The 23,207-nt window shown below is 53.5% G+C and overlaps 1 protein-coding gene across 1 annotated transcript; it reads left to right on the forward strand.

The window, feature by feature from the left end:
- Positions 1–313: 313 nt before the first annotated feature.
- On the forward strand, positions 314–20,525 carry TAB1 (TGF-beta activated kinase 1 (MAP3K7) binding protein 1). The gene is made up of 11 exons (XM_069102845.1): positions 314–468; positions 10,234–10,370; positions 10,858–11,011; positions 12,711–12,797; positions 13,359–13,497; positions 14,093–14,206; positions 14,721–14,832; positions 15,269–15,413; positions 17,050–17,272; positions 18,783–18,939; positions 20,034–20,525. The coding sequence occupies exons 1-11, from the start codon at positions 436–438 to the stop codon at positions 20,239–20,241; spliced, it is 1,509 nt and encodes a 502-aa protein (XP_068958946.1). The 5' UTR covers positions 314–435; the 3' UTR covers positions 20,242–20,525.
- Positions 20,526–23,207: the final 2,682 nt, after the last annotated feature.

A 23,207-nucleotide genomic window follows, 5' to 3' on the forward strand; every position in this document is an offset into this window, starting at 1 on the left:
GAAGGTGTAGGCGCCGGTATCACCCTGGGTTCAGTCAGTCCCGCTCCTTACAGCGGCTGTTACCCTGGGCGGGTGACTGCCTCGACCTCTTCATCTGTAAAATGGGACACACAGCTTTTATGAGCGCCAAACTGAAACCGACAAACACCACACTACGCCCCACTGGGAGAGCCAAGTCAAAGCAGAGCCAGGGCGCCTGCGCGGCCGGGCAGCGGCGCCAAGCCCCGGATGGACGCCAGGGGTCGCCGCGCGCATGCTCCATTAAGTAAGATCCGCGAGGTTTTTTCCTGTCCTGACTCCTCCCACCCACTTCGCCACCGCTCCCAGACACACGCATGCGTACTTCTAAACGAAAGCGGCCGCTCTAGCCACTGACTGTGCTCGCCTGCTCGGCCTTAGTGGTGGTGGAGGGGGTGGGGGTTGGTTCCCTCCAAGATGGCGGCGCAGAGGAGGAGCTTGCTGCAGAGTGTGAGGAAGCCACCCGCGGGCCGGCGCCGTCCGGCCTCGGGGTTGGGGGCCGGGATGGGCTGGGCCAGGGGGAGGGAGAAACCGGTTCGTTTCAGCCTAGGGGGGAGGACGCCCTAATGCCCGGCCAGACCAGGCTCCCCCCACCTCCCCTTCTTATCCCATCCTCGTCGCCGCAGCCCCTCCCTCTGCCTACGGATGGCGCCCCTCCCCCTCACGTGGCGCGTGCGCGCTGGGACCCTCAGTTTACCTCGTCCTACTCTGATGCGGTCTCGCGCGCCCTCTTGCGGGGGACCGGGAATAGGAACTTTGGCACGCAGGCGCATTGCTGAGCGGTGGGAGGGGCGGGCCTCGCGCATTGATAGCGTTATGGTCTCGCGGGGCTGGACTGGTGGGTGCGTACATCTCGCGGTGGTGGGGATGGGAAGGACGATTAGCAGTGCGTAGGTTTCCCCTCCCTCTCACGCCCGGCGGCGCATGCGCCTTGTGCTGTAGCGGCTAGAGGCAGCCCACGTGCTCCTTGCAATGTTACTGGACGGTGGGCCTGGGGGAAGAGGGACCGGGAGGAGAAGAAATGGAGGCTCCTCGAGGGCAGGGCCTGTTTCCTGCGCTCTGGGCATCCTCCCCAGCTCAACACAGCCCCAGACGCTTGGGATCTTAGCTCCGGAGGTGGATGTCCGGTGGGGTCAAAGCCAATAGAAAAGGATCCGTGAGTCTTAGAAAACCGCAAGTTCACAGCGGCTACATTGTGTCCTCTTTGTTTTGTTAAACATTTCCGCGGTTATATTGTAACCTGGTTCAGAGCCCGCTGGGAGTGTTGCAAGGGCGTCCTAATCATGACCAGCCCCTTTTACAGAAAAGGAAACTGAGACCAGGGAGTCACCCCTCTGGCCAGAACTAGGAGGGACCTCAGAAGTCGTCTAGTCTGATTCCTTCACTTTACAGGGGAGGAAACTGAGGCCCGAGAGGTCACGCTGTCAGTGACTGTGGATGGCAAGGCCTTCTGACGCCAAACCCAGCCAATACCAGGATGGGGATGGAGGGGGTCCTAGGCCTAGACTTTAGAGGTCTTCTCATTTAATCCCCTGAGTTCTCTGAATGAGGTAACTGAGGTCTGGAAAAGGGGACATGACCTGCCAAATGTCACCTGAATGATAAACATCAAAAGTAGGATTTGAACTCAGGTCCACCGACTCCTTTCCATTTCATGCTGCCTCTTCTAACCAAAGAGGTACAACCCTACCTTGCTAGTCACTAAGAACAGTAGAGCCCAGTGTATTTTAAGAGGCAGTAGATTTTATAGTTGGCCTCAGAGCTGGGATGACCAGGCTTCAAGCCCACTCTCTGACACCTGCAGACTCTATGGTCCTGGCAGGCCACCTGGTCTCTCTGACTGGTAAGTTGCAGCATCTGTTTCGGTAGAGGAGACCAGGGAGACCATAAAGTTTGTTTGTAAAAGGGTTCAGAGGGAGAAAATGTTTGCGGAAACTCCACCCCACTGAATCAGGCCTGGCCTAAAGAAGGAACTCTTTCTGAGACTCTGAAGGTTGGCATTTGTCAGATGAGGATCCCTCTTTATGTCAGGTGCTTGCTAAAACTTTTTAAAGCCACCACCAAGGATTGGGGGGGGGGGGCAGGGCATGCCATGCCGTTGTTTTATAGGAGCCTAGTTCTTTAGCTAGAAGGGATCTTAGGCGCCATCTTGTCCAGAGGTTCTCAACCTTTTTTCTCTCAGGATCTCTTTACGTTCTTAAAAATTATTGAGGACCAGGGTGGCTAGGTGGCACAGTGAATAGAGTACCGGCCCTGGAGTCAGAAGGACCTGAGTTCAAATCTAGCCTCAGACACTTAATACTAGCTGTGTGACCTTGGGCAAGTCACTTAACCCCAATTGCCCTTCATTCTCCCCTCCAAAAAGCAAAAAAAAAAAAAAAATTGAGGCCCCTTCCAATAGTTTTTGCTTATGTGGATTACATCTATTCATACTTATAATATTAGAAATTTAAAGTGATGACATTTAAAATGTTTATTAATTCATTTAATAATAAATCCATTATGTATTGACATAAATAACATTTTTATGAAAAACAACTTTTTCAAAACAAAAATATTTAGGGGGAAAATGGCATGGTTTTATCTTTTTGCATATTTCTTTAACATCTGGCTTCATAGAAGACAATTCAGTTTTCCTGTCTGCTTCTGCATTCAGCCTATTGCAGTAAGTTGTTTTGGTTGAAGTAGATGAAAATTGGCCTCCCATGGAGATGGAGCTGGAAAAGGGAGGAGCTTTTGAAGAGGTTTTTTTAGACTGTTGTGGATATTCTTTGAGTTTACACCAAAACTCAAGAATGGGGGTGGAAATGTGTCTCCTGACACCAGATGACCGAACTTTTCACCCTCTGTTACATTAGCATCCATTGGTCCACCTTGCACTTTGGCTCTTTTACTCATGGATGAGTGTGTGACCTCGTGCATTGGTCGTTTGGTGTCAGTCTTCCAGATGTTGACCCATTTTATTGTACAGTATCCCAAGGTCAGATTTGTTAAATTGATCACCGATCTCATCTGAAGCCCCTAAGCACCAGGAAGCTGTCAAACCCATGGTGACAGATTCAAGTTTTCCAAAATCCCAGTTTTGCTTCAGAAGCTCAGATTTTATCACTGGAAACAATATACTATTACTCGTTTTCCTTGCAGTGACAGGTTTGCTTCATTAATTTTTTGGAAAGTGTCTGCCAGATGCCCAAGTCTGAATGACCATCGTTTGTGGGTCTTTCAAGTAAAAATGGTGATCCAGGAAAAAGTGATCCCTGCTCACACAGCTACATGGGCTTTTCTAGTGACAGCCACTGCCCGGGTGATTCTGCTTCTGATCTCATTATGTGAAGCATTAAAAATGTGTGCTCCCGGGTCAGGATTTGATAAGATTAGTGATGTTTATTGCTCTGGCTGGGACGTTCCTAAGTGAAACCGGCTTTGTTTTCTGCTGTGAGTGCATGGTGCTGAAGAGCATGATGGCCCCTTGTGCACTGGGTGCCCGTGGCCGCCGTTTGCGCCACGATAGCAGCCTTCTCCACAGTCAGTACAGGTGTCCGTCACAGCTGTACTAGGATAAAACATGAGATTCACAGAACCTCTTCAGCACCACTTGTGCTGGGGACCAACCGCTCACCCAGATCTTTTGTGATCAAGGAGTCTTGATGCCAAAGGAATACACAAAAAGCAGCAAGTTCAGCCACATCCACAGGCTTGTCTGCTTGTAAGGTAAAAGCACAATTCAAGAGGAGATGTCAACTCATTCATGTTTGCAGCCCAGTCTTTCATTCTCAGATCATGTTGTCTCTATACTTGAGAGAGAATGAAAATGGAAAAGGCAAATGATGTCTCAGTGTTATTATGTAATAGCTTAGCCTTGTGGACCCCCTGAAAGCATGTTCTGGACCCTCGGGTCCTCAGACCACACAGTGAGAACTGTTGATGTAGGCAGACAAGGAAACAGGCCAAAGGAGCATCGTTGACTTGCAGAGTTACAGAGTTAGAAGAGGTGGGATTGAACCCGGGTCCTCTGACTCCAGGGAGCAGTCTTTTGCTCTGTCTCTATGTACTCAGCCATTGGGAACATATGAGAAAAAGCAGAAACCAAATAAAAGCCTGTTCAGTTGGAGTGACATTCTTATGGTCACATAGCAGAGCCATGTTTGATATGAATGGCCTTGACCTAATCCCTTCTACTCCCTGGGCCTTCATCTTCCTGTCTGTAAAATGAGGGCAGTGGGTGAGACAATCTCTAAGGTTCCTTCCAGCCCTAAGCCTGGGATCATTTATGGCAGGACCCTGTGGGTGTGACTGTGTGTCTCCCTCTTTTGAGGAAATTTTCAGTGTTTGGGGTGGGCAGCAGGTGCTGATTCAGCATAGGTGGGGTAGCAGACATGATATTGTTGGGGGTGGGGGCTGCTAGATGAAGACATCCCTGTCAGAGCCTGGACCTTTGATGAGCCAGTCTCTGCTATAACCTGTTGATGATACTTTAATATTTCAGGAAGTCCCAGGTTCTTCCATTAATGCAGACTGCAGCCTCTGTCTAATCTTCAGGAGTTCTCATGACCAAAAAGAATTCATCACCTGCATCACAGAATCATAGGTTAAAGACTGGAAAAAGCCTTACAACCCTTATAGATGAGAGAACTGTGTCCCCAGTAGGTGGTTGAGGCTTGCCCAAGGTCACAGAGGCAGAACTAGGATTTGGGCCTCAGGCCTCAGACTCCAAACTCAGTGCTCTTTCCAACTATGCCTTTTCATTTTTTTAGTAGAAAGCATATTTATTGGCTTTAATATTTTATTTTTCCCTGATTACATGTAAAAAAATGTTTTAACATTCATTTTTTTGAATTTTGAGTTCCAAATTCCTTCCCTTCCTCCCTTCCCTCCCTCCATCATTGAGAAGGCAAGCAATTTGATATAGATTATACATATGTGGTCTTGCAAAATATATTTCCATGGTAGTCATGTTGTGAAAGAAAAAACAGACTAGAAAAGAAAAAGAAAACAAGAAAAAGCAAAAAAGTGTTTTCTTTGATTTGCATTCAGACCCCCTCAGTTCTTTCCGTGGAGGTGGATAGCATGTTTCACCACAGGTCCTTTGGGATTGTCTTGGATTATTGTATGCTGAGAATAGCTACGTCAGTCACAGCTGATCATCGTACACGCTGCTGCTGCTGCTGCTGCTGCGTACGGAGAGCTCCTGGTTCTTCTCACTTCACTTTGCATCAGTTCATGTGTGTCTTCCCAGGTTTTTCTGACGCTTTCCAGCTGGTTTCTTCTAACACAACAGTATTCCATCACTATAATAGGTCACAGCTTGTTCAGCTGCTCCCCAAGTGATGGACACCCCCTCAATTTCCAGTTCTTTGCCCAAGAAATGAGCTGCTGTAAACATCTTTGTACGTACAGGTCCATTTCCTTTTCCCTTGATCTCTCTAGGATACAGACCTAGCAGTGGTATTGCTGGGTCACAGGGCGTGCACAGTTTTATCAGCCTTTGGACATAGTTCCAGATTGCTCCCTGGAGTGGTTGGATCCGTTCACAACACTGCCAGTGGTGCCTTTCCTCTGTGCCTCTTAGTCAGCACCAGGCTTGTGCTTTCTAGGACCATGGGAATTAATGCCACTCGTGCTCCATTGGCACACCTGAGTGGCTACTTGTCAGGTTGTGATAAAGGGGATTCTTTGGCAGGTAGGGATTGAGCTAGCAGACCTCCAAGGCCTTTTCCAGCCATGAGATCCCTTGGAATCACTTAGCCTGGGGTGTGCTCCATGCCCTGATGCAGTAAGGTCTTACTGAAGGATATTGATGATAATGGTCTTTACTTCCATCTGCATAGCCTCCCTGGGAGGGAGGTGCAGCTGCAGGCAGAGGCCGGCCTGCATTGACAGGACGGTGGGAAGTGGACGAGGAGATGACTGGTTCCCATTGGTGGCATGTCTAGTGATTGGCAGGGCAGGCCTCAGTCCCACTTCTTGTGATGTCTAAAAGACTATTGGAAAGTTGTGGAGAGAGGCAGGAGTCAGTTGGTGGAAGGCCTGAGTCTCTTCTAACCTCTGTGACCTTGGGCAAGGCCCTTCTCTCTGGACCTTAATTTCCTTACCTCTGAAATGTAGGCTTCAACCGGGTACTCTTTTCTGTCCCCGAATCCTCTGATCCTATGAATCCAGAGTTGGAAACTACCGTATAAAAGGAGGGGTTATGTAAACCGTTATGATCATAGCAGCAGAAATGCTCTGCCCAGCTGGAGCTGGAGGCAGGGTAGGTTAGGGGACTGGGACTGAGGCTTGATTTCTATACCCAGCCTCTGTGTCTGTGAGGCAAGTCTTCTGTCACCCTCTCTGAGCCTCCAGTGTCTTCATTTGTGGAATGAGCATAGTCACTTCTGCTTGATGGGGCTTGTTGCCAAGTCTAAAGGAGTCGATGAATGTGAAAGAACTGTCAAGACTGGCCAGTGCCCTACAAATGCCGAGTCTTCAGGGACCACCTGTTTTCAATCCCTCGAAGGTGGAAGGAGAGGACTTTGTGCGTGGTTAAGGAAATCAAGTCAGAAAGCAGTTTACCCACACTGGAGTGTGCCCTGTGGGCAGCCACGGCATCGTCTCTGGCTGTCTACCTGTGTGAGAGAGTCTGAGTGTAGTGTTCCCTAAAGGACCTCTGCCATGTTGCTAAAGCCCTGGTTGTGAGCAGGCATCAGTGCCAGAGCACGCCTCTCCACTATGCACACGCACTGGAAGTAGCCTAAATGTATCCCAAGGAGTCTTCAGAATTGTGCTTAGGAGGTGGCTGGGACGGGAGTGAAGAAATGGGACATTCGGGGAGACAAGGACCACAGGAAGAAGTGCAGCTTTGTAACGCTCCTGGCCGGGGGCCAGCCTTTCATCTCTCTGCCAGTTAGGACTGTGAGATGACCCACTGGGCAGGTGTTTCCCCCAGGTGCTGTAATGGCCTCCTCTGGCGCCTCCTGGTGGCTCTGGCCAGAGCGTGCGCTCTGGGAAGTTGGACCCAGAAGAAGCGTCCCCAGCTGGATGTGGAAGGCCAGGATTTGCATCTCTAGTGGGAGTAGAGCCCTCCCAGCTGTGAAATCAGGGCTCCTGGAAAGAGTGCAGTTAATGGAGACGCTTTTAAAGCATTGGAAAAATCAACCTCCATTCCAGAGTCACACAGTGAAACAGGAAGCTGCTGTGCAGTGATAATCACAGCCCACATTTCCATTTGAAATCTTCGTTCTCCTTATGCAGTTGGGTTTTACAGATGAGCGAACAAAGACCAGAGAGGCAGAGTGACCTCGTCCACAGTCAGAGAGCTGGCGGGAGGCAGAGGCAGGGCTGTGACTCCCTCGCTCTGGCCCGGCCTCATAGGCAGAGAGTGTTTAGAGATCGTGTTTGGGGAACAGTTCCCTTTCTTGGCCTGTTTTCCTGCACTTAAAACATGACTCCTTCTTAAGCACGCTTACGTATGTTTACACTGTCTCAAGCCCATGTGCGACAGGCTATGATTAGTACAGAGACTCATCATCTTTACACATTGGGAAGCACACACACACACACACACACACTGGTTTGTATTCAGGATGTGAGGATATTTTGTAACCATGTGGGCTGGGGTGAAGTGGTGGGTTTGTGTGAATACATGTGTTGAAAATACAAGAGCTTTCCCAAAAGTATTAAGAAATTTGAGAAAGGGGGGAAAAGACAACACTGCTTTGTAGCCTGTGGCAGCTGTGATAAAATGAGGACTTCTGGGTAATCTTTCTCAACTCCACCTGCTTTCTTCCACATGCAACTTCTCAGAGCACTCGTTCTACTCCCAGCCCAGTTATCACCTGGGGAGGCAGTTTCTGTGGAGAAGGAGCTAGCCATCCCCATCAGCCTCGCCACACTGGAGAGGCAAGGCAGCCCCACTGGAGGAGCAGGGCGCCCTCAGGGAGAGACAGGAGGCAGCAGGGGTCAGGCTGCCATCCCCACCACTCTCACTGTCACCCCTCATCAGACCCAATGGAGACAGCCCAGGAGCCTGAGCCTGAAAGCCTTGGGAATAGCTGTGCTACCAGCCCCGGGCCCTCACCACCATCCTAGGAAGCCACCCCCAGGGAGGTGCAGCCTGAGGAGAGCTCCTCCTTGCAGGGGCTGCAGCCGCAACTCTGGAAGACCCAGGAAGGAGAGTTCTTATCACCAAAGTCTTTGGCCTGGCCAGTGGTCCAGTACCAGAAAATGAGATGATTTCATCATTGGCAATGACATTAAAGACAAAGCCTGACCATCTGCTTTGCCCTGGCCCCCTAAGGACCACGGGATGTACCCATCTGACTGGCAGCTGGAACCTTCTCCGGGTGCTGTCTCCTCCATTAGAATGCTCTTTGGTAGCAGAGACAGTCTGACTTCTCTATTTGTATCCCCAAGGCTTTGCACATAGTTTAATAAATGCCCAAAATGTGCAGATTCTCCCCCAGTTTCCCCTCCCTCCCCCTCTGTTTCTGACCTTTAAAATCCTCCTCATCCTTTAAGGCCCCGATCAAATGCTGACTGTCCTTGTGTGAACACTTCTCTGGTTCTCTCAATTGGACAGATGTTTCCTTCTCAGGACTTCCTATAACACTGTATACCTTGCATCCTCTTACAGTCTCTTCTGATCTGTAGATATTATGTCATAGGCCTTATTTGTACACATGTTGTGTCCCTGTGACTAGAGAGAGAAGCTTTGTGAAGGCCGGAAGCGTGTCCTGTCTCAGGTCTCCTTTGATGCTTAGGATAGTAGAGGCTGGGTCTGTCAGGCCTCAAGTGTTGTTAACCAGTGCCAGGGATGAGGCCACCTGCTGGGACACAAACCATTTCACTTGATCATTTCATTAGGTCCCATGGATTTAATTAATTTAATTTAATTACTACGCCAATAATTCTCCAATCTATCTTTACCACCCCAATCTCTCTGCTGACCTCCAGTCTCTCATCTCCAGCTACCTTTGAGATGTCTTCAGCTAGATGTCAGCAGACGTATCTTAAACTCACTGTGTCCAAAACTGAACTCGTTATCTTCCCCACCCCCCACCTTACTGTAAAGCATGGCTCCAGCCAGCCAGCCCCTCAGGCCCACACCCTAGGGGTCATTCTGGATTCCTCCCTGTCTCTCACTCCCCATATCCAAGCTGTTGCCAAGGCCTGTCGCCTTCATCTCTGCAGCATCTCTCCCATACTCCCCTTTCTCTTCTCTGACACCACTGCCCTGTGAAGAACAACCTTATCACCTCACACCTAGATGATTGTAATTGCTGGGGGGGGGGGAGCGGGGTGGGATGGTCTGCCTGCCTCCAGTCTCTCCTCTCTCTGGTCCACCTTCCGTTCAGCCACTAAAGAGATTTTCCTGAAGCGCAGGTCTGATTGTGACACCCCCCCCACACACACACACAGACATACACTCAGTAAATTTCAGTGGCTCCGTGTCACCTCCCAGCTCAGATACAAAATGCTGTTTGACATTCAAAGCCCTTCCTAATCTCTCCCCGCCTCCCTTTTTCAGTCTTCTTACAGCTCACTGCCAGGACTTACTCTTTGTTCAAGTGACACTGGCCCTCCACCTCTTGGCTCCAGCCTTTTCTGTGACCGTCCTCGTCAGGAGCACCCTCCCTCCTCTGCTGTGACTGCTGACCTCCCTGGCTTCCTTTAAGTCCCAGCTAAATTCCCACCTCTCACAGGGAGCCTTCCCTCCCTGAATTATCTCCTGTTGATCCTGTCTCGAGCTTGCTTGTTGTCTCCCCCTTTAGATTGTAAGCTCTCTGAGGGCAGCAACTGTCTTTAGCCTCTATTTGTATCCCAAGCACTTAGCACATGTGCCTGGTACATGGGAGGCTCCCAGTAAATGTTTATTGATTATTTGACATGAAAGATTTTCGATCGTTTTCAGTCAAACATCTGAAGGTTGAAAGTGTGTGCTTTGCTTTGTTTTTCTAACACGCTGATTGCCATAAAATCCTGGCCTGGATTCCAGTGTTTGTACAGAGACCTTCCTGGTGAGCATGTTTATAAGCTTCACAAGGTGTAAGATGCTGTAAAGGGCAGAGAGCTCTCTCCATTCATCTGTTCATTGAACAGTCATTTTGGAAATGGAAGAAGGGATGGTAGGGGAGGATTGTGCTCAGTCTGCTGGGGTTTTTTGAGAAGAGAAAGACCAGGCTGGGTCATGGAAGAAAGGGGGGGGGTGTATCTCCTGTTTTCTTCGTCTTTCCCCAGGAGCAGCAGCCAAGTTGGACCGATGACCTGCCTCTCTGCCAGCTTTCTGGAGTTGGCTCTGCTCCAAATCGTACCTACTCTGCTGACGGCAAGGGCAGCGAGAGCCACCCGCTGGAGGATAACTGGCTCAAGTTTAGGTGAGAGGCTCGGGGCTGGTGCCCTGCCCTGGGAGGGAGGCTTCCCAGCAGAATAACCTGACCGCATTGTTCCCTGTGAGTGTTACTGACACGGGGCATCCATAGGACTACAGCATGGTGAGTCACTGCGCTGTGGGCTCAGAGACATAGCCTGGTGTAGCTGCCCCCACAGCACAAGGGCACCCCTGGAACCTATCAGGGCAAAGATCACGAGTGCAGAAACAGGAGGAGGAGCACAGGGGCATAAGGTGTGAAACTTGAAGGGACCTTCCCGGGTGTGGACCAGAGAAGGAAACCGCGGCCGGGATTAGATCGCTAGTGCGAAGCTGAGCCAGGCTGCGGCCCCAGGACTCCGCTTCTGAATCCACTTCGCTTCTCCATGCCCGGGTGATGGCTGACACTGGAGAGCCAGGAAGCTCCTCCATGGCAGGCCTCCCCTTGTGCTTGGGGGGTATCCCAGCCTGAACCTTTCCTTCCTTTCTGACAGGAGCGAGAACAACTGCTTCCTCTACGGGGTGTTCAACGGCTATGATGGCAACCGAGTGGCCAACTTTGTGGGCCAGAGGCTGTCGGCAGAGCTGCTGCTGGGCCAGCTGAACGCTGAGCACAGCGAGGCCGACGTGAGGCGGGTCCTGCTCCAGGTAATGGCCTGCTGTGCTCCTGTGAAGGAGAGACGGGGAGGCCCTGGCTCCCTGGGGGCCTGGAGCTGAGGGAGAAGGCCACTTGCTAAGTGCAATAATGCAGGTCTCCCCAGTCCTTTGTTTTACGGACTCCCTGCCATTGTTGGAAGGGACCTTAATGCTTTCCCTCCACAGGCTCCCTCTTCACCCCCCACCTTCCCAACTCTCAGATGTCCCCTTTCCATGGACCCCTGGTCTCATCCCCTCCTAGCCTCATCAGCAGACTGCCCCCACACCTTCCCAACTCTCTCTCCTCTTCAATCTCTCCCAGTCCAGCAGCTCCTTTCCTGCTTCCTCCAGGCGCCCTTGCAGCTAAGGGTTTCAGGACAGGCATCCTCTAGAAGGTGGTCCTTGGTCCCTTTCTCCCAGAAGAGAGTGCTTCTGGGAAACTCCAGGCTGGGGGGGCATCCATTGGGGAATAATTGAACAAAGGACTGCGTGTGGATGGAATGAGATATTACTGTACCCCAAGAAATAGTGGGAAACCTGGGAAGGCTTGTACGAGTCAGCGCAGAGTCAGGTCAGTCTGTCAAGAGTCAGCAGGCATCAGTGAATCACCTACTATGCACCAGGCCCTGGGCCAAGGGCTGGAGATACAGAGAAAGGCCAGAAGGGTCCCTGCCCTCAGGTAGCTCCCAGTCTGGGGGAGACAAGGTGAAAATAGCAACATGTGACAAAATAGATGTCGAGGGAAGGCAGGGGGCGGATTCTGTGCTGAGTCTGTGGACGCCAGTGAGCTGAGAAGAGGAGGTGAGCCTCCTGGGCACTTGACAAGTCTTTGTGCATCCCCAGCCTGAGGACCAGTGGTGACGGGGAGCTCACGCCCTGACCTAGTGGGCCTTTCTGCTTTGGGACCGTTGTCATCGCTACAGAGTTTTTCCTCATGCTGGGCCAAAAAATGCCTCTCCTCGGCGTCCCCCATGCTCCCCGTTCTGCCTGTCCCTCTGGAGCCAAGAAAAACAAGCGTCTCCCTGTTCCACACACCGGCACCCCAGGCACGTGAAGCTGTGCCGTGCCCTTGTCCCCATCAGCTTGCTCTTGTCTGGGCTCTCAGGGAATCATCGTGTGGCCTTAGCCAGAGATCCTTGTGGTCACTGATGGGGCATCTGACAGCCACCCCACGAGGTAGGAGATACCAGTGTGCTGATGCCCATCTTCTGGGCTTGGCCAGAGTCACCCACTGGTAGGCCGTGGAGGTGGCAGGGGTGACATTGGCAATAGCATCTTCTCCTGTGCCATGCTCTCTTTGCAAGGATAGGTGTGGGATCGGAGGAGGGGAGAGCCCTGGCTGAGGTGGGGCATGACCCTGTTTGGGATGACATCTTCCTTCACATGGTACACATGTGCTGAGCCCTGATCGTTGTGAGATATGGCAGCAAGTGCCTCTGGGTTGTTGGGCTGACACGACCTCTTCCCAGCCCCAGGTGTCCAGGGGGATGGGCATATCCTTTGTTTTTAGGATTGTGACTTTCTAGGCCCATGGTCAAGAGATCTGGACTGGCCATTGGGTTCCTCATCTGCAAGAGTCAGCCTTATCATGGCCCTGAAGATCTGATCATGCTATTATCTAATGAAAGAATCTCTGAAATCAGATTAGTGAGTGCTTCAGGAATAGGATGCGTGTTTGCTCTGATTCACCTTCCTGTCCTTTGCCCTCTAGGCTTTTGATGTTGTGGAAAGGAGCTTTCTGGAGTCCATTGATGATGGTTTGGCAGAGAAGGCAAGCCTCCAGTCCCAGCTGCCAGAGGTAACAGCTTCTCCTGCCTCCCCTCCCACCCCGGTGAGGAAGAACCTGGGGTCCTGACTGAATCAAGCAGTTCTGGCTCCCTTGGTTCCCAGGACCTGTTGGTCCCAAATTACTCGAGTGTTTTCCATCAGGTGACCAGCCTGATCAGGTGAGGCTGCAAGGGATGACAGATTGGTTTGACTTTTAGCATCGTAGGGGACCTTAAAGGTTAACGATCTGAGCTGTCTCATCTTATAGAGGGAGAAACTGAGGCCCAGAGAGGCAGAGGGCCTCTCAAGCTCACTCAGGTGTTGGAGAGCAGAGCTGGGATTCACACCCTCATCCTTTCCCATCTCCCACATGGTCTCTTTTAGTGACCCTTGAAAGGCTCTGGGTCTGCAACCAGGGATCCCTCCCTGGGCAGCCAGGAGTTGCCTGCAAGTTAGAATCCACTTTGTGGTGACCCAGGCCGCTCTTGTCACCACCACCCTCTCACCCTCTCGTGAGGTCTCTTGGGTAGTTCTGAAGAGCTGGTGGGACGGCTGGGTTTATGTCAGGCCTCCTGGCCTCTCTGTGTTACAGGGGGTCCCTCAGCACCAGCTGCCATCTCAGTACCAGAAGATCCTGGAGAGGCTGAAGGTGCTGGAGAGAGAGATTTCTGGCGGTGCGATGGCCGTGGTGGCGGTCATTCTCAACAACAAGCTCTATATCGCCAATGTTGGTGAGTCTCCAGCTGGCAGGGTGGGGGGAACGAGAACATAAAGCTGGCGTTCTGAGGAGCAAAAGTCAGGCCAATTTGTTGGGGAATCAGCATGCTTCAGACTTGCCCACTGCTGAGGCTGTTTGGGAGTGCGCTCCTGAGGACCTGCCCCTGGGAGCTCCTGCTCTCTGGGAAGGTCGGGGGGCTCCTTTGGGCCGGGGGCTTGGAGCGCTGTGTGGGCTGTTAGAGGCCATTTCCGGGAGGACCCGTGAAGTCTCCTTACCTTTGTTTCCTGCTCCATCACAGAAGAAGGGGAGAGGCATGCTTAGGTGTGATCAATAAAAAAAATGAAAGACGTCAATATCACTTTTCTGTTTAAAGAAGAAAAATTGTGGAAGGTTGGATTTTTGGTGACAGGTCTTCTCTCTCCTGAGTGACACACATGGCATTTGCCTGGTTTCTTTTCTCTTTTCACACAGCAGCAGTGTATTGAAATGCCTGCCTTCTCTCTCCATTCTTCTCTTTCTCTTTCCATCCTTTCTGTTTAATTGTTCTCCTTTCGGATCCTCCCCTCCCCTTCCCATAGCTGGCTGCTGACCGCCTTCTTTGGTCTCAGGTACGAACCGTGCACTGCTCTGCAAGGCCACCGGAGATGGGCTGCAGGTGACCCAGCTGAATGCTGACCACACCACGGAAAATGAGGATGAGCTGTTTCGCCTGTCCCAGCTGGGTACATCTGGGCCCTGCCGTGGGGAGTCTGGCCAGGCACGGGTGGAGAGGGTTTCAATTGACTGGTGCTGCAGATGTCCTCGCTGGGGAGTGCCCTGCGTGGGGATGGCTTGGGGGTGACAGTGGATTCACATTTCTGCAGATCCTGGCAGGGCCCTGCGAGGCTGGCACTGCCCGCCCCCATGGCATCACACTGCCTTTCCCATTGCCTCAGCTTTGTCCCTGGGTGCCTTTTCTGCTCTTCCTTATAATTAGAATATCAGTCGCCAGACCTTTGGTCTCAGAGCTTTGTTACACCTTGAAGATTGCAGACTCCAAAGAGCTTTTGTTTGAAGGGGTTATATCGATCACCATTTGCCATGTTAGAAACGAAAACATCTTAGTTTTATTATGGGAATAGCTTTGACCTCAGACCCTGTGAGAAAGGGTCTCTGGAAGCCCTCTGAGGCCCCAGACCACACTGAAGAGCTTCTGGACCAGAGGAATCAATGGGATTTCTTTTTCACCCCTGGCAGGTTTGGATGCCGGGAAAATCAAACAGGTGGGGACCATTGGGGGCCAAGAGAGTACTCGCCGTATCGGGGACTACAAGGTCAAATACGGCTACAGCGACATCGAACTGCTTGGGTGAGAAGCTCTGCCTCTGACCGCTCTCTGCTTCCCGCAGCTGGAGGAAGCCTGAGGGCACTGACTCTGGCCAGGGTGGTCAGGCCTCCAGGCTATGCTGTCCGAGGATTGGCTGTTGACCCCAAGGACAAGGAACTGGCGAGGGCGTGGCAGAGTTGTCGCCCAGCAATGTGGCCCCCGTGGCAGGACCGGGCCTGTGGGGGGCTGGGACAGATGGGCAGAGTGAGACCTTGAAGTAGCGAGCACTGCCAACCTTGGGTGCAGGGAGGACTTAGGGCAGCTCTGTGAGGGCCAGGACTGGCTTGTGTCACTACCCTGACCAGCACCATCTCCTCCTCCTCCCGCTTCCTTCCTTTGTTTTTGTTTGGAGGCTGACCAGCGTGAAAGCCCATGAACGACTTCTCAGAATTAAGCGATCTCTGGTTCTTTCCTCCAGCGCTGCCAAGTCCAAGCCGATCATTGCGGAGCCAGAAATTCACGGAGGGCAGCCCCTGGAGGGCGTGACAGGCTTCCTGGTGCTGATGTCAGAGGGGCTTTACAAAGCTCTGGAGGCGGCCCATGGGCCAGGGCAGGCCAATCAGGTGAGCCGGGCAGCATTTTGGGGGGTGTCCAGGCTGGTTCCTGGCAGAGCTGCTTTCAGGGAGGTGCCAGGCCAGTGCTGCAGGACCCTCCACTGTTCTCTCCCCAGTGACATTAGGTTGGCTTGGCCAAGCGGCTCGGTCCCCTGGTGGCCAGCAGAGAACAGTGGGAGTGGTGGGTGGAAAAGGGGCCCAACCCGGGCCGGTAAGCCAGGGTCATCCATGTTTTCTGTGGCCCCCCCTGCCTGGGCTGATCGTACACACATGAGGAAAGAAAAGGAAGCCCACAGCTCTGGGGACAAGCAGAAGGACAAGTAGCCGGCTCTCCTGGGCCTGAAATGGGGAGTAACAAGGGCCAAGAGATAAAAGAGAGAAACCACAGGAGTGTGGGGCTCAATCTGTCCCTGACCCTAGCGAGAGGCAGCATGGCCCCTCTCCCAGCCTCCACTACCCTGTAGAAGGGGCTAAGACTGCTCATGCTCCTCCCCTATGGGGGCTCTTGTAAAGGACTCACTGTCCACTCTGCGGAGATGCCTGAAGGGGAGCGGGCAGTCCCAGCAGCCACTGCAGCAAAGGCTCTGTGGGCCTCCCTCCAGCCAGGCCCATGGGCAGCTGCTCTGCCTCTAGTCCTGGAGAGTTGCCTGGGGCTCCAGCCAGGACCTCTGCCTTTCTGGCTCTTTCCAGTCCACCTCCCTCCCTCTGTCACAGTACCGACCCATACAGCCAACACCCTTGAGGGGGAGAGGCGGGGATCAGGACAGCGGCGTTCTTGTCCTAGCTCCATGTGTGTTTGAGCAGATAAGGTGTGTGCGTGTACACGTGTGTGTGTCCCTTGTTTTCCCACCTATAAAAGGTAAATAAAGAATCCCATCTGCAGAATAATAACCCTCAGTCTCTGAAGTGCACCTGTTATCTCAGTTGTTACAGTGGACTTGGGACATGGGGCCGGGCAGGTGTTCTCATCCCCTTCACTGATAAGGAAACTGAGGCCCTGGAGCCAAGGCCTTCTTCGTTGGGGTCCCAGGAGCCTCAGGGCACAGGGCAGGGCCCCTCCTCATTGTCAGAAGAGCACCCAGACTGTCCATCTTGTGGATGGGACAGTGAGGCCGGGCTGGGATGGAGAAGGGTCCGTGGGGGGGGGGGGGCGGTGCTTGGGCCGCCATCGCAGGCCTCTCTGCCCTTGCCACAGGGCACCGAGTGGGCGGAGCCCTTGGCCATCGTGCTCCATGGCTTCTCACCACTGGGCTACAAGGAAGTGTGTGTGCCTGTGTGTTTAGAAGCGGGGCGAGGGAGGGGTGATAGTAATGATGGTGACAGACATGTGTCAAGGGCTTCCTAAGAATTAGGCACGCTTGCAGCGCCGTACAGTTACAATGTCATTTAATCACAGCCCTGGACGTAGCGGCTGTTATTGTTCCCATTTCACAGATGAGGAAAGCTGAGGTTACATGGTCTCCCTGGGATCGCACAGCGAGGTCAGGTTCCTGACTTGGCCTCGTGCTCAATGCCCCTTTCAGGGTGCTCAGCAGAGCTGGGGGTGACCCTCTCCCGCAGCTGGCCAGCTGTGGCCTGGGGTTTCTTCTCCCCAGTGGCTGGAGGCCGCATCTACTCCTACCTTTGCTTTGCTGGGGCTTTCTAGGAGATTGCTGCAATGATTGCCACGGAGTTCGCCAAGCAGCCCTCTCTGGATGCCGTGGCCCAGGCCGTGGTGGACCGGGTGAAACGTATCCACGGGGACACCTTTGCCAGCGGTGGGGAACGTTCGGCATTCTGCCCCCGGCATGAGGACATGACCCTGCTGGTGAGGAACTTTGGGTACTCGCTGGGCGAGATGAGCCAGCCCACCCTGACCCCAGCCCAAGGTACGCGTGCCCGTGTTGCCCAGCAGAGGCCACAAAGGGCTCCCTCCCATCCGCGCTCGGGCTCCCCCAGCTCCCAGGAACCGTGGCTGAGTTATTCCAGGCTGGTGGTGCCTGAAAGGCCGGTCACTCCGGGGTGTCAGCGCTGCTGCTGAGAGCCGGCTGCCCAGAGTGACCCCCGATGTTGTGAGAGGAGCCTGTCGTGTGTGTGGGTGAGTGTGTGTATGTGTGTGAGTATGAGTGAGTGTGCATGTGTGTGTGACTGTGTATGTGCATGTTTGTGCACATATGTGTGTAAGTGTTAGAGTGTGTATGTGCGTATGAATGTGTCTGTGTGTGGTGTGTGTGTGCATGTATGTGTGAGTGCCTGTGAGTGTGTGTGTTTGGAGGCCACATCCTGACCTCTCCAAGGCAGAGCTCCTCACCTTCAGAGGGGGCGGGGCAGCTCTTCTTAGCCCATTTCACAGATGAGGTCACTGACCTGTGCTCTCCTGGGATCCTCTCCACGCCCCCAGGACACACAGAGGGGACCCCAGCAGGGCCTTCCTCCGGCTTCCCCCAGCCCACCCCTTCTGGAACCTTCTCACCTGCTCTCGTCCTTGCGTCTCAGAGCAGTCCTCCCCTCTCGGGTCCCAGCCCCAGCCGGCCCTGCAGCCATGCTGGGGGCACAGTCTGTCCCCTCTTCCCCCTCCCTCTCTCCACGTGACCAGCTGGCTCCTCCGCCCTGCATCTGCCCATCATTGCTCATCTGGCTCAGGCCCTCTGGGATGTTTGGAGGCGGGCGGGCAGGCGGGCATTCCATGCCTCGCTTGGTGGGGGAGGTTGTCTCGCAGCTTGTTGCCAGCCTGGTGCATTCTCTGCATTTTTGCCCGTTTTATGACAGCCCAGCCGTTGTCTGTGTTCGTGTGGTAGGAGAGAGCGGGGCCGGCCCTGGGGGACTCGTCCTCCGTGTCTTGGCCAGTAAAGTGGGCATGCTGCTAGCTTAAGTGTGCTGCTTGTGAGGTCGTTGTGAGAATCAGAGGATGTTTGGGCCAGGGAGAAGCCTCCTGATTTTCTTCAGTGGACCCACGGCCCCCAGAACGTCCTAGCAGCAGCTTGGGCTCTGCTCTCAGCCTCTCCCCTCCTCTCCTTGTGTGCTTGGCGGGTCCCACACAGTTGTGGGTGTGAGGCGCTCTGAGAGCACTGGGCACGGCTGCTGATGTGGGAGGCCCCTGGGACTGGGGGGCACGTGGGCCTTTTCAGTGCAGACATCTCAGTGGCTGCTCTCGGTGACGGAGGGGACCACCAGAGTGGGTCAGGTGTAGATGGGGTGTGGGGGGGTTCCCCCTCGGTGTCCTCTGGCTGGTTGCCTCTCAGGATGTCCCTGCTCAGGTAAGGGCTGGCTGACGGTCCTGATCCTGGGGTTTGACAGTGAGGGGAGTGGATGCAGGAGCTGTGGAGATGAAACTGCTGACGGCCAGAGGGAGGGGCTGGGCAGAGACCCAGGCTCAGTCTCTGGGCGTCTTTGTTCTAGGAGGACGCGTGTATCCCGTCTCCGTGCCTTACTCCAGTGCCCAGAGCACCAGCAAGACCAGTGTGACGCTGTCCCTAGTTATGCCCTCCCAGGGACAGATGGTCAATGGTGCTCACAGCGCTTCCACCCTGGATGAGGTGACGCCCACCCTAACCAAGTAAGTGCCAGTCTGTGCCCAGACCCAGGCCTCCCTCTGATCTGTGCCCCCTCCTCCCGGGGCTGGACCACTGTAGGCAGGCAGAGCATTCGGGAACAGAGTGAAGGTTTGGCCTGGACTCAAGACGCACAGCACGGCCTTAGACAGTGTTTTTTCCTAGTTTTCCATGACTGTTTTCTGCTTGTGCTCCCATGATAGAAGGACCGTGCTTGTAGGCAGTGGCCTGGGCTTGATTCAGGGCCTGCTGGCTCCTTTGCTGCTGTGGAATCTGGGGCCCCTGCCTTGGCGGTGACTGTTCTGAGCTTGGATAAACACAGTCACGGAGAAGGTCTGGGGGATGGGGCAGGGGTCGGGCATGAGGAAGGGGCCCCTCACAACAGCAGACCTGTCCGACAGGTTTCTTTCAGCCCGGCCTCCTGCATTCATATGCTCAGGCCAGGCCAGCTACCGGCCTGCTTTCCACATTCCAATCCCTTGCAGAATAATAGAGATGTGGCCCCTAGCTCACTCAGGGGATGGTGGCCTCTGCCAACTCGCTCACAGTGGGATGCCGCCATTGAAAAGGACATCTGGGTGGGGCGTGGCCAAGTCTCCCTCCTCTTTTTCTTCTGTGTCCCCAGGGCTCTTGCCTTGTCTTCCTCCACACCCAGTGGGGGGAGGGCCTCAGAACAGCAGCCCCCCAGCCTCCCCTGGGCCTGTCTGTAGAAGGAGGGTCCCCAGGGCATTTGCACTCCCTTTCCTACCAATCCCCTCTGACTGGGTGGTCTCTTGGGTGGTCCTGGGATTGTCAGAGGCCGAGTCTGCCATTAAAGAAGGTAGAATATGGTAGGAAGGGCCTTTCGATGGGAGAGGAGACCTGGCTTCTCCAGGAAAGTCCAGCAGTTCTGCCATTTTGGTTTCCTCCAATGGGAGACAGAGAAAGCGCTCTCCCTTCCCTTCCTCCGAGAGGTTCCAAAGTGCTTGGAATTCCTTTGGGGAAGAACCTGGGAAAGCATTAGAGCCTTTCATCCCTCTGGAAGGCTTGGATTCTCCCTGGTAAAGAAGGCCTGGGTTGGGAAGACAAATTCATGTCTGCTCCCTCTTGTCTTTTGCAGCCAAAGCCCGACCATGACCCTCCAGTCCACCAACACCCATACCCAGAGCAGCAGCTCCAGTTCTGACGGGGGTCTCTTCCGCTCCCGCCCCTCCCACTCCCTCCAGCCTGATGAGGATGGTCGGGTGGAGCCCTACGTAGACTTTGCCGAGTTTTACCGTCTCTGGAATATGGACCATGGGGAGCAGGGGGCCCTGCCAGTGTCTTAGTGCTGAGCAGGGTGGCTCCATGAAGGGGAAGGATCCTAGAGGGAAGAGTGCCAGGGTACGGCCATCTGGGGACCATTGTCAGGCCCTTCCTCCCGAGGCTTGGGCCTGTCTCTTGTGAGGCTGTGGGGGACATGTAAGGGAATGAGAGCCTTCCCCCAAGTCCCACAGATGAGCTCTGCAGGGCTCACCTGGCACAGAGGACCCAAGTGGAGATTGGACATTGGGAGCCTAGCATTTGTGGGGACCGCCACCTCTCTCTCCCAATAAATGTAACTTGTACCATCTCCTGTCTCAGGCTGGTGTGTGCTTGCCTCCATCCCCTGGAAGGTGCCACTGTCCCCGTTCTGGCCCTTTCGCTCCTCAGCCTCACCTTGGGGTGCCCCTCCCTACTCCCCAGTCCAGCCTTTTATCCCTCGGTTCTCATTTGAGATGGGAGCCAAACAAGCTGGTGTTTTTATCCCCACAAAGTATACTCTCCAGCCAGATCCCTGCCAGGCCCTGGGGGTCAGCCTGCCCGTGGTGTCTTCTTTGCCAGGGCAGGTGTTGGCATGCCAGTTGGGCCAGGGAAGTGGGCAAGTTTCCATTCAGCCCTGGAATACTGAGAGAGAGAGCCTGGGACACTGGCAAGGAGGGACAGGAACAAGCCAGAAGCAGCCTCAAGCCAGTGACCAGGCTGACCACGTCGGGGTCCCCTTTGACTCTTCCCCTCCCTCCTCTCCCACATCTGCCCATGGCCAAGGCGGTTTGATGGCCCCTCCACAGTGGGCAGCATCCCTAGTACAGGCCCTCCCCACTGCTTGCTTGAACCCTCCCACCCACCTGGCTTCCCTTTCCAGGCAATTCCTCACAGCTGCCCGAGCTACCTTCCTAACACAGACTGACCGTCCCACTCTTCCTCAGACACCTTCTGGGGCTCCCTAGTGCCTCCTCAGTGTGGCTCTGGCTGCCACCCCCCTTCTAGCCTTAGTTCCCACTCCTCTTGGTCATGTCCCAGCCCAGCTGGACGAGTCTCATCCCGCCACTCATCGCCTGCCTTGTTTTAGTCTTTGCTACCTTCCAGAACCATCTTCTTTTAAAGCTTGGCTTCGGTGCCTCCTCTCCTTGGAAGCCTCCCCTGATTCTTCCATCTGCTCCCGAGCCCTTCCCATCCTCACATACTCCTCAGACCCCCAGCCCCCACATAGCACCTGTCTGCAGACGTGTCCTGTCACCCCATGGGATGACAAGCTTTAGATCAGGGACCAGGCAAGTTTCTCCTTCATATCCCGTGGCTACCACAGTGCTTTTGTTGCCCAGGTATGTGACTTCATTAGCATTAGGCAGGTCTCTTTAAAAATTATTTCTCTTATCTTGATTGTGAGTTCTGCATTTTCTCCCTCCCTCCACTGCTTTCCCCCACCCATTGAGAAAACAAATACAACCCCTCTTCTACAGACAGTCATGCAAACCTCTGAATTCGCTGGGCTTTCATTTTGAAAGCCCCTTAAATATGCTTCAAAATGATTTTTTAATTTCCCCACACACACATTTCTGTGGCTTAAATTTTTCTTTCATTACCACATTCAAAATGAAAATGTCTTAGTATTATTATGGAAATAGTTTTGACCCTGAGTGCCCCGTGAAAGGGTCTCAAGGACCGCCCCCCAGTGCTGCACGTTGAGGACCCCAGTGCAGAGAATACCTGGTGAAGAAATTCTTCATCAACGACCATCCTGCAAGTTTGTCTTGGAGACTTTCCTGGGACTCTAAGGTTTTAAAGTGGTTTGCCCAGGGTCATGCAGAGGGATAGATCAGAGATGGGACCTGAGACTAGCTCTCTCTGGTACTTAGTAGGTCCTTTATAAATGTTATTTGATTTTTGTTTTTGTTTTTTTTTACTTTTTGGAGGGGGAAGGGCAGGACAACTGGGGTTAAGTGACTTGCCCAAGTTCACACGGCTAATAAGTGTGTTGAGTGTCTGAGGCTGGATTTGAACTCAGGTCCTCCTGACTCCAGGGCCAGTGCTCTATTCACTGTGCCCCCTAGCTGCCCCATAAATGTTATTTGAACTGGGATCCATCTCACCAGGGGGCTCCTGTGAGGAGGGCAGCCCCAGGGCCTGGTAAACCATGTCGAAACCGAAAGGAACCTGGGAGAGTTAAGGCAAGTGTGTTGTCCACCTCAGCAGAGGCTGTGGGAGAATTAGCCCTGCAGCCTTCCCCCTGCCCTGCTCTCCTGCCCAGTGGAGGCCTTGCCCTGGAGGAGTCGAGCCAGTCACTGGTTCCTTTTCCATAGTCGCTTGGCAAGGATTCCCCAACACGTGTTGCAGGACAGTGGTCGAAGAGATTTCCCGCTGGGTGCCCTTGGCCTTGGGTGTGGCCCAGCTCCAGCTCAGACGTGTGGCTGGCTGCACCGATGGGCACAGATACCCCCCATGCCATCATCACTGTTCCTTTCCCATAGCTAGTGCTTGGGTTAGGAAGTCACCAAAGATCACATTTGGAATGCCTTGGTGTCAGACACTGGCCTCAGTCTCCTCAAGGGTACAAATGATTTCTTAAATACCTTCCTGCCTTGACAGTCTGTGTTCTGTCTCTGCAGGTGGCCGTTCTGACTTAGAGAAACACAAATACCATTATCTGTATTGTGTTTTAGGGCTCGCTCTCTGTAGAGAGAGGGCTTGCCTCGAGTTTAGAAGACCTGAGTCCACATCTGGCCTCAGACACGTACTAGCTGTGTGACCCTGGGCAAGTCACTTGATCTTGATTGTCTCAGTTTCCTCATCTGTAAAATGAGCTGGAGAAGGAAATGGCAAACCTCCAGTGTCTCTGCCACAAAAACCCCAAATGCGGTCATGAAGAGTGGGATGTGGCTGAAACTGTCAAACAGCAACAATATATTTATTGGGCTATTTCCCCAATTACATTTTAGTCTGATTTGGGCCACACCAGGGAATTTTGTCAGCCACTTCTGGCCACTGGGTCTTG

This window comes from Petaurus breviceps, unplaced genomic scaffold (assembly GCF_028583685.1).
Source record: "Petaurus breviceps papuanus isolate PSGF00001 unplaced genomic scaffold, PetGlider_PUasm1.0 558, whole genome shotgun sequence".
Lineage (NCBI taxonomy): Eukaryota > Metazoa > Chordata > Mammalia > Diprotodontia > Petauridae > Petaurus > Petaurus breviceps.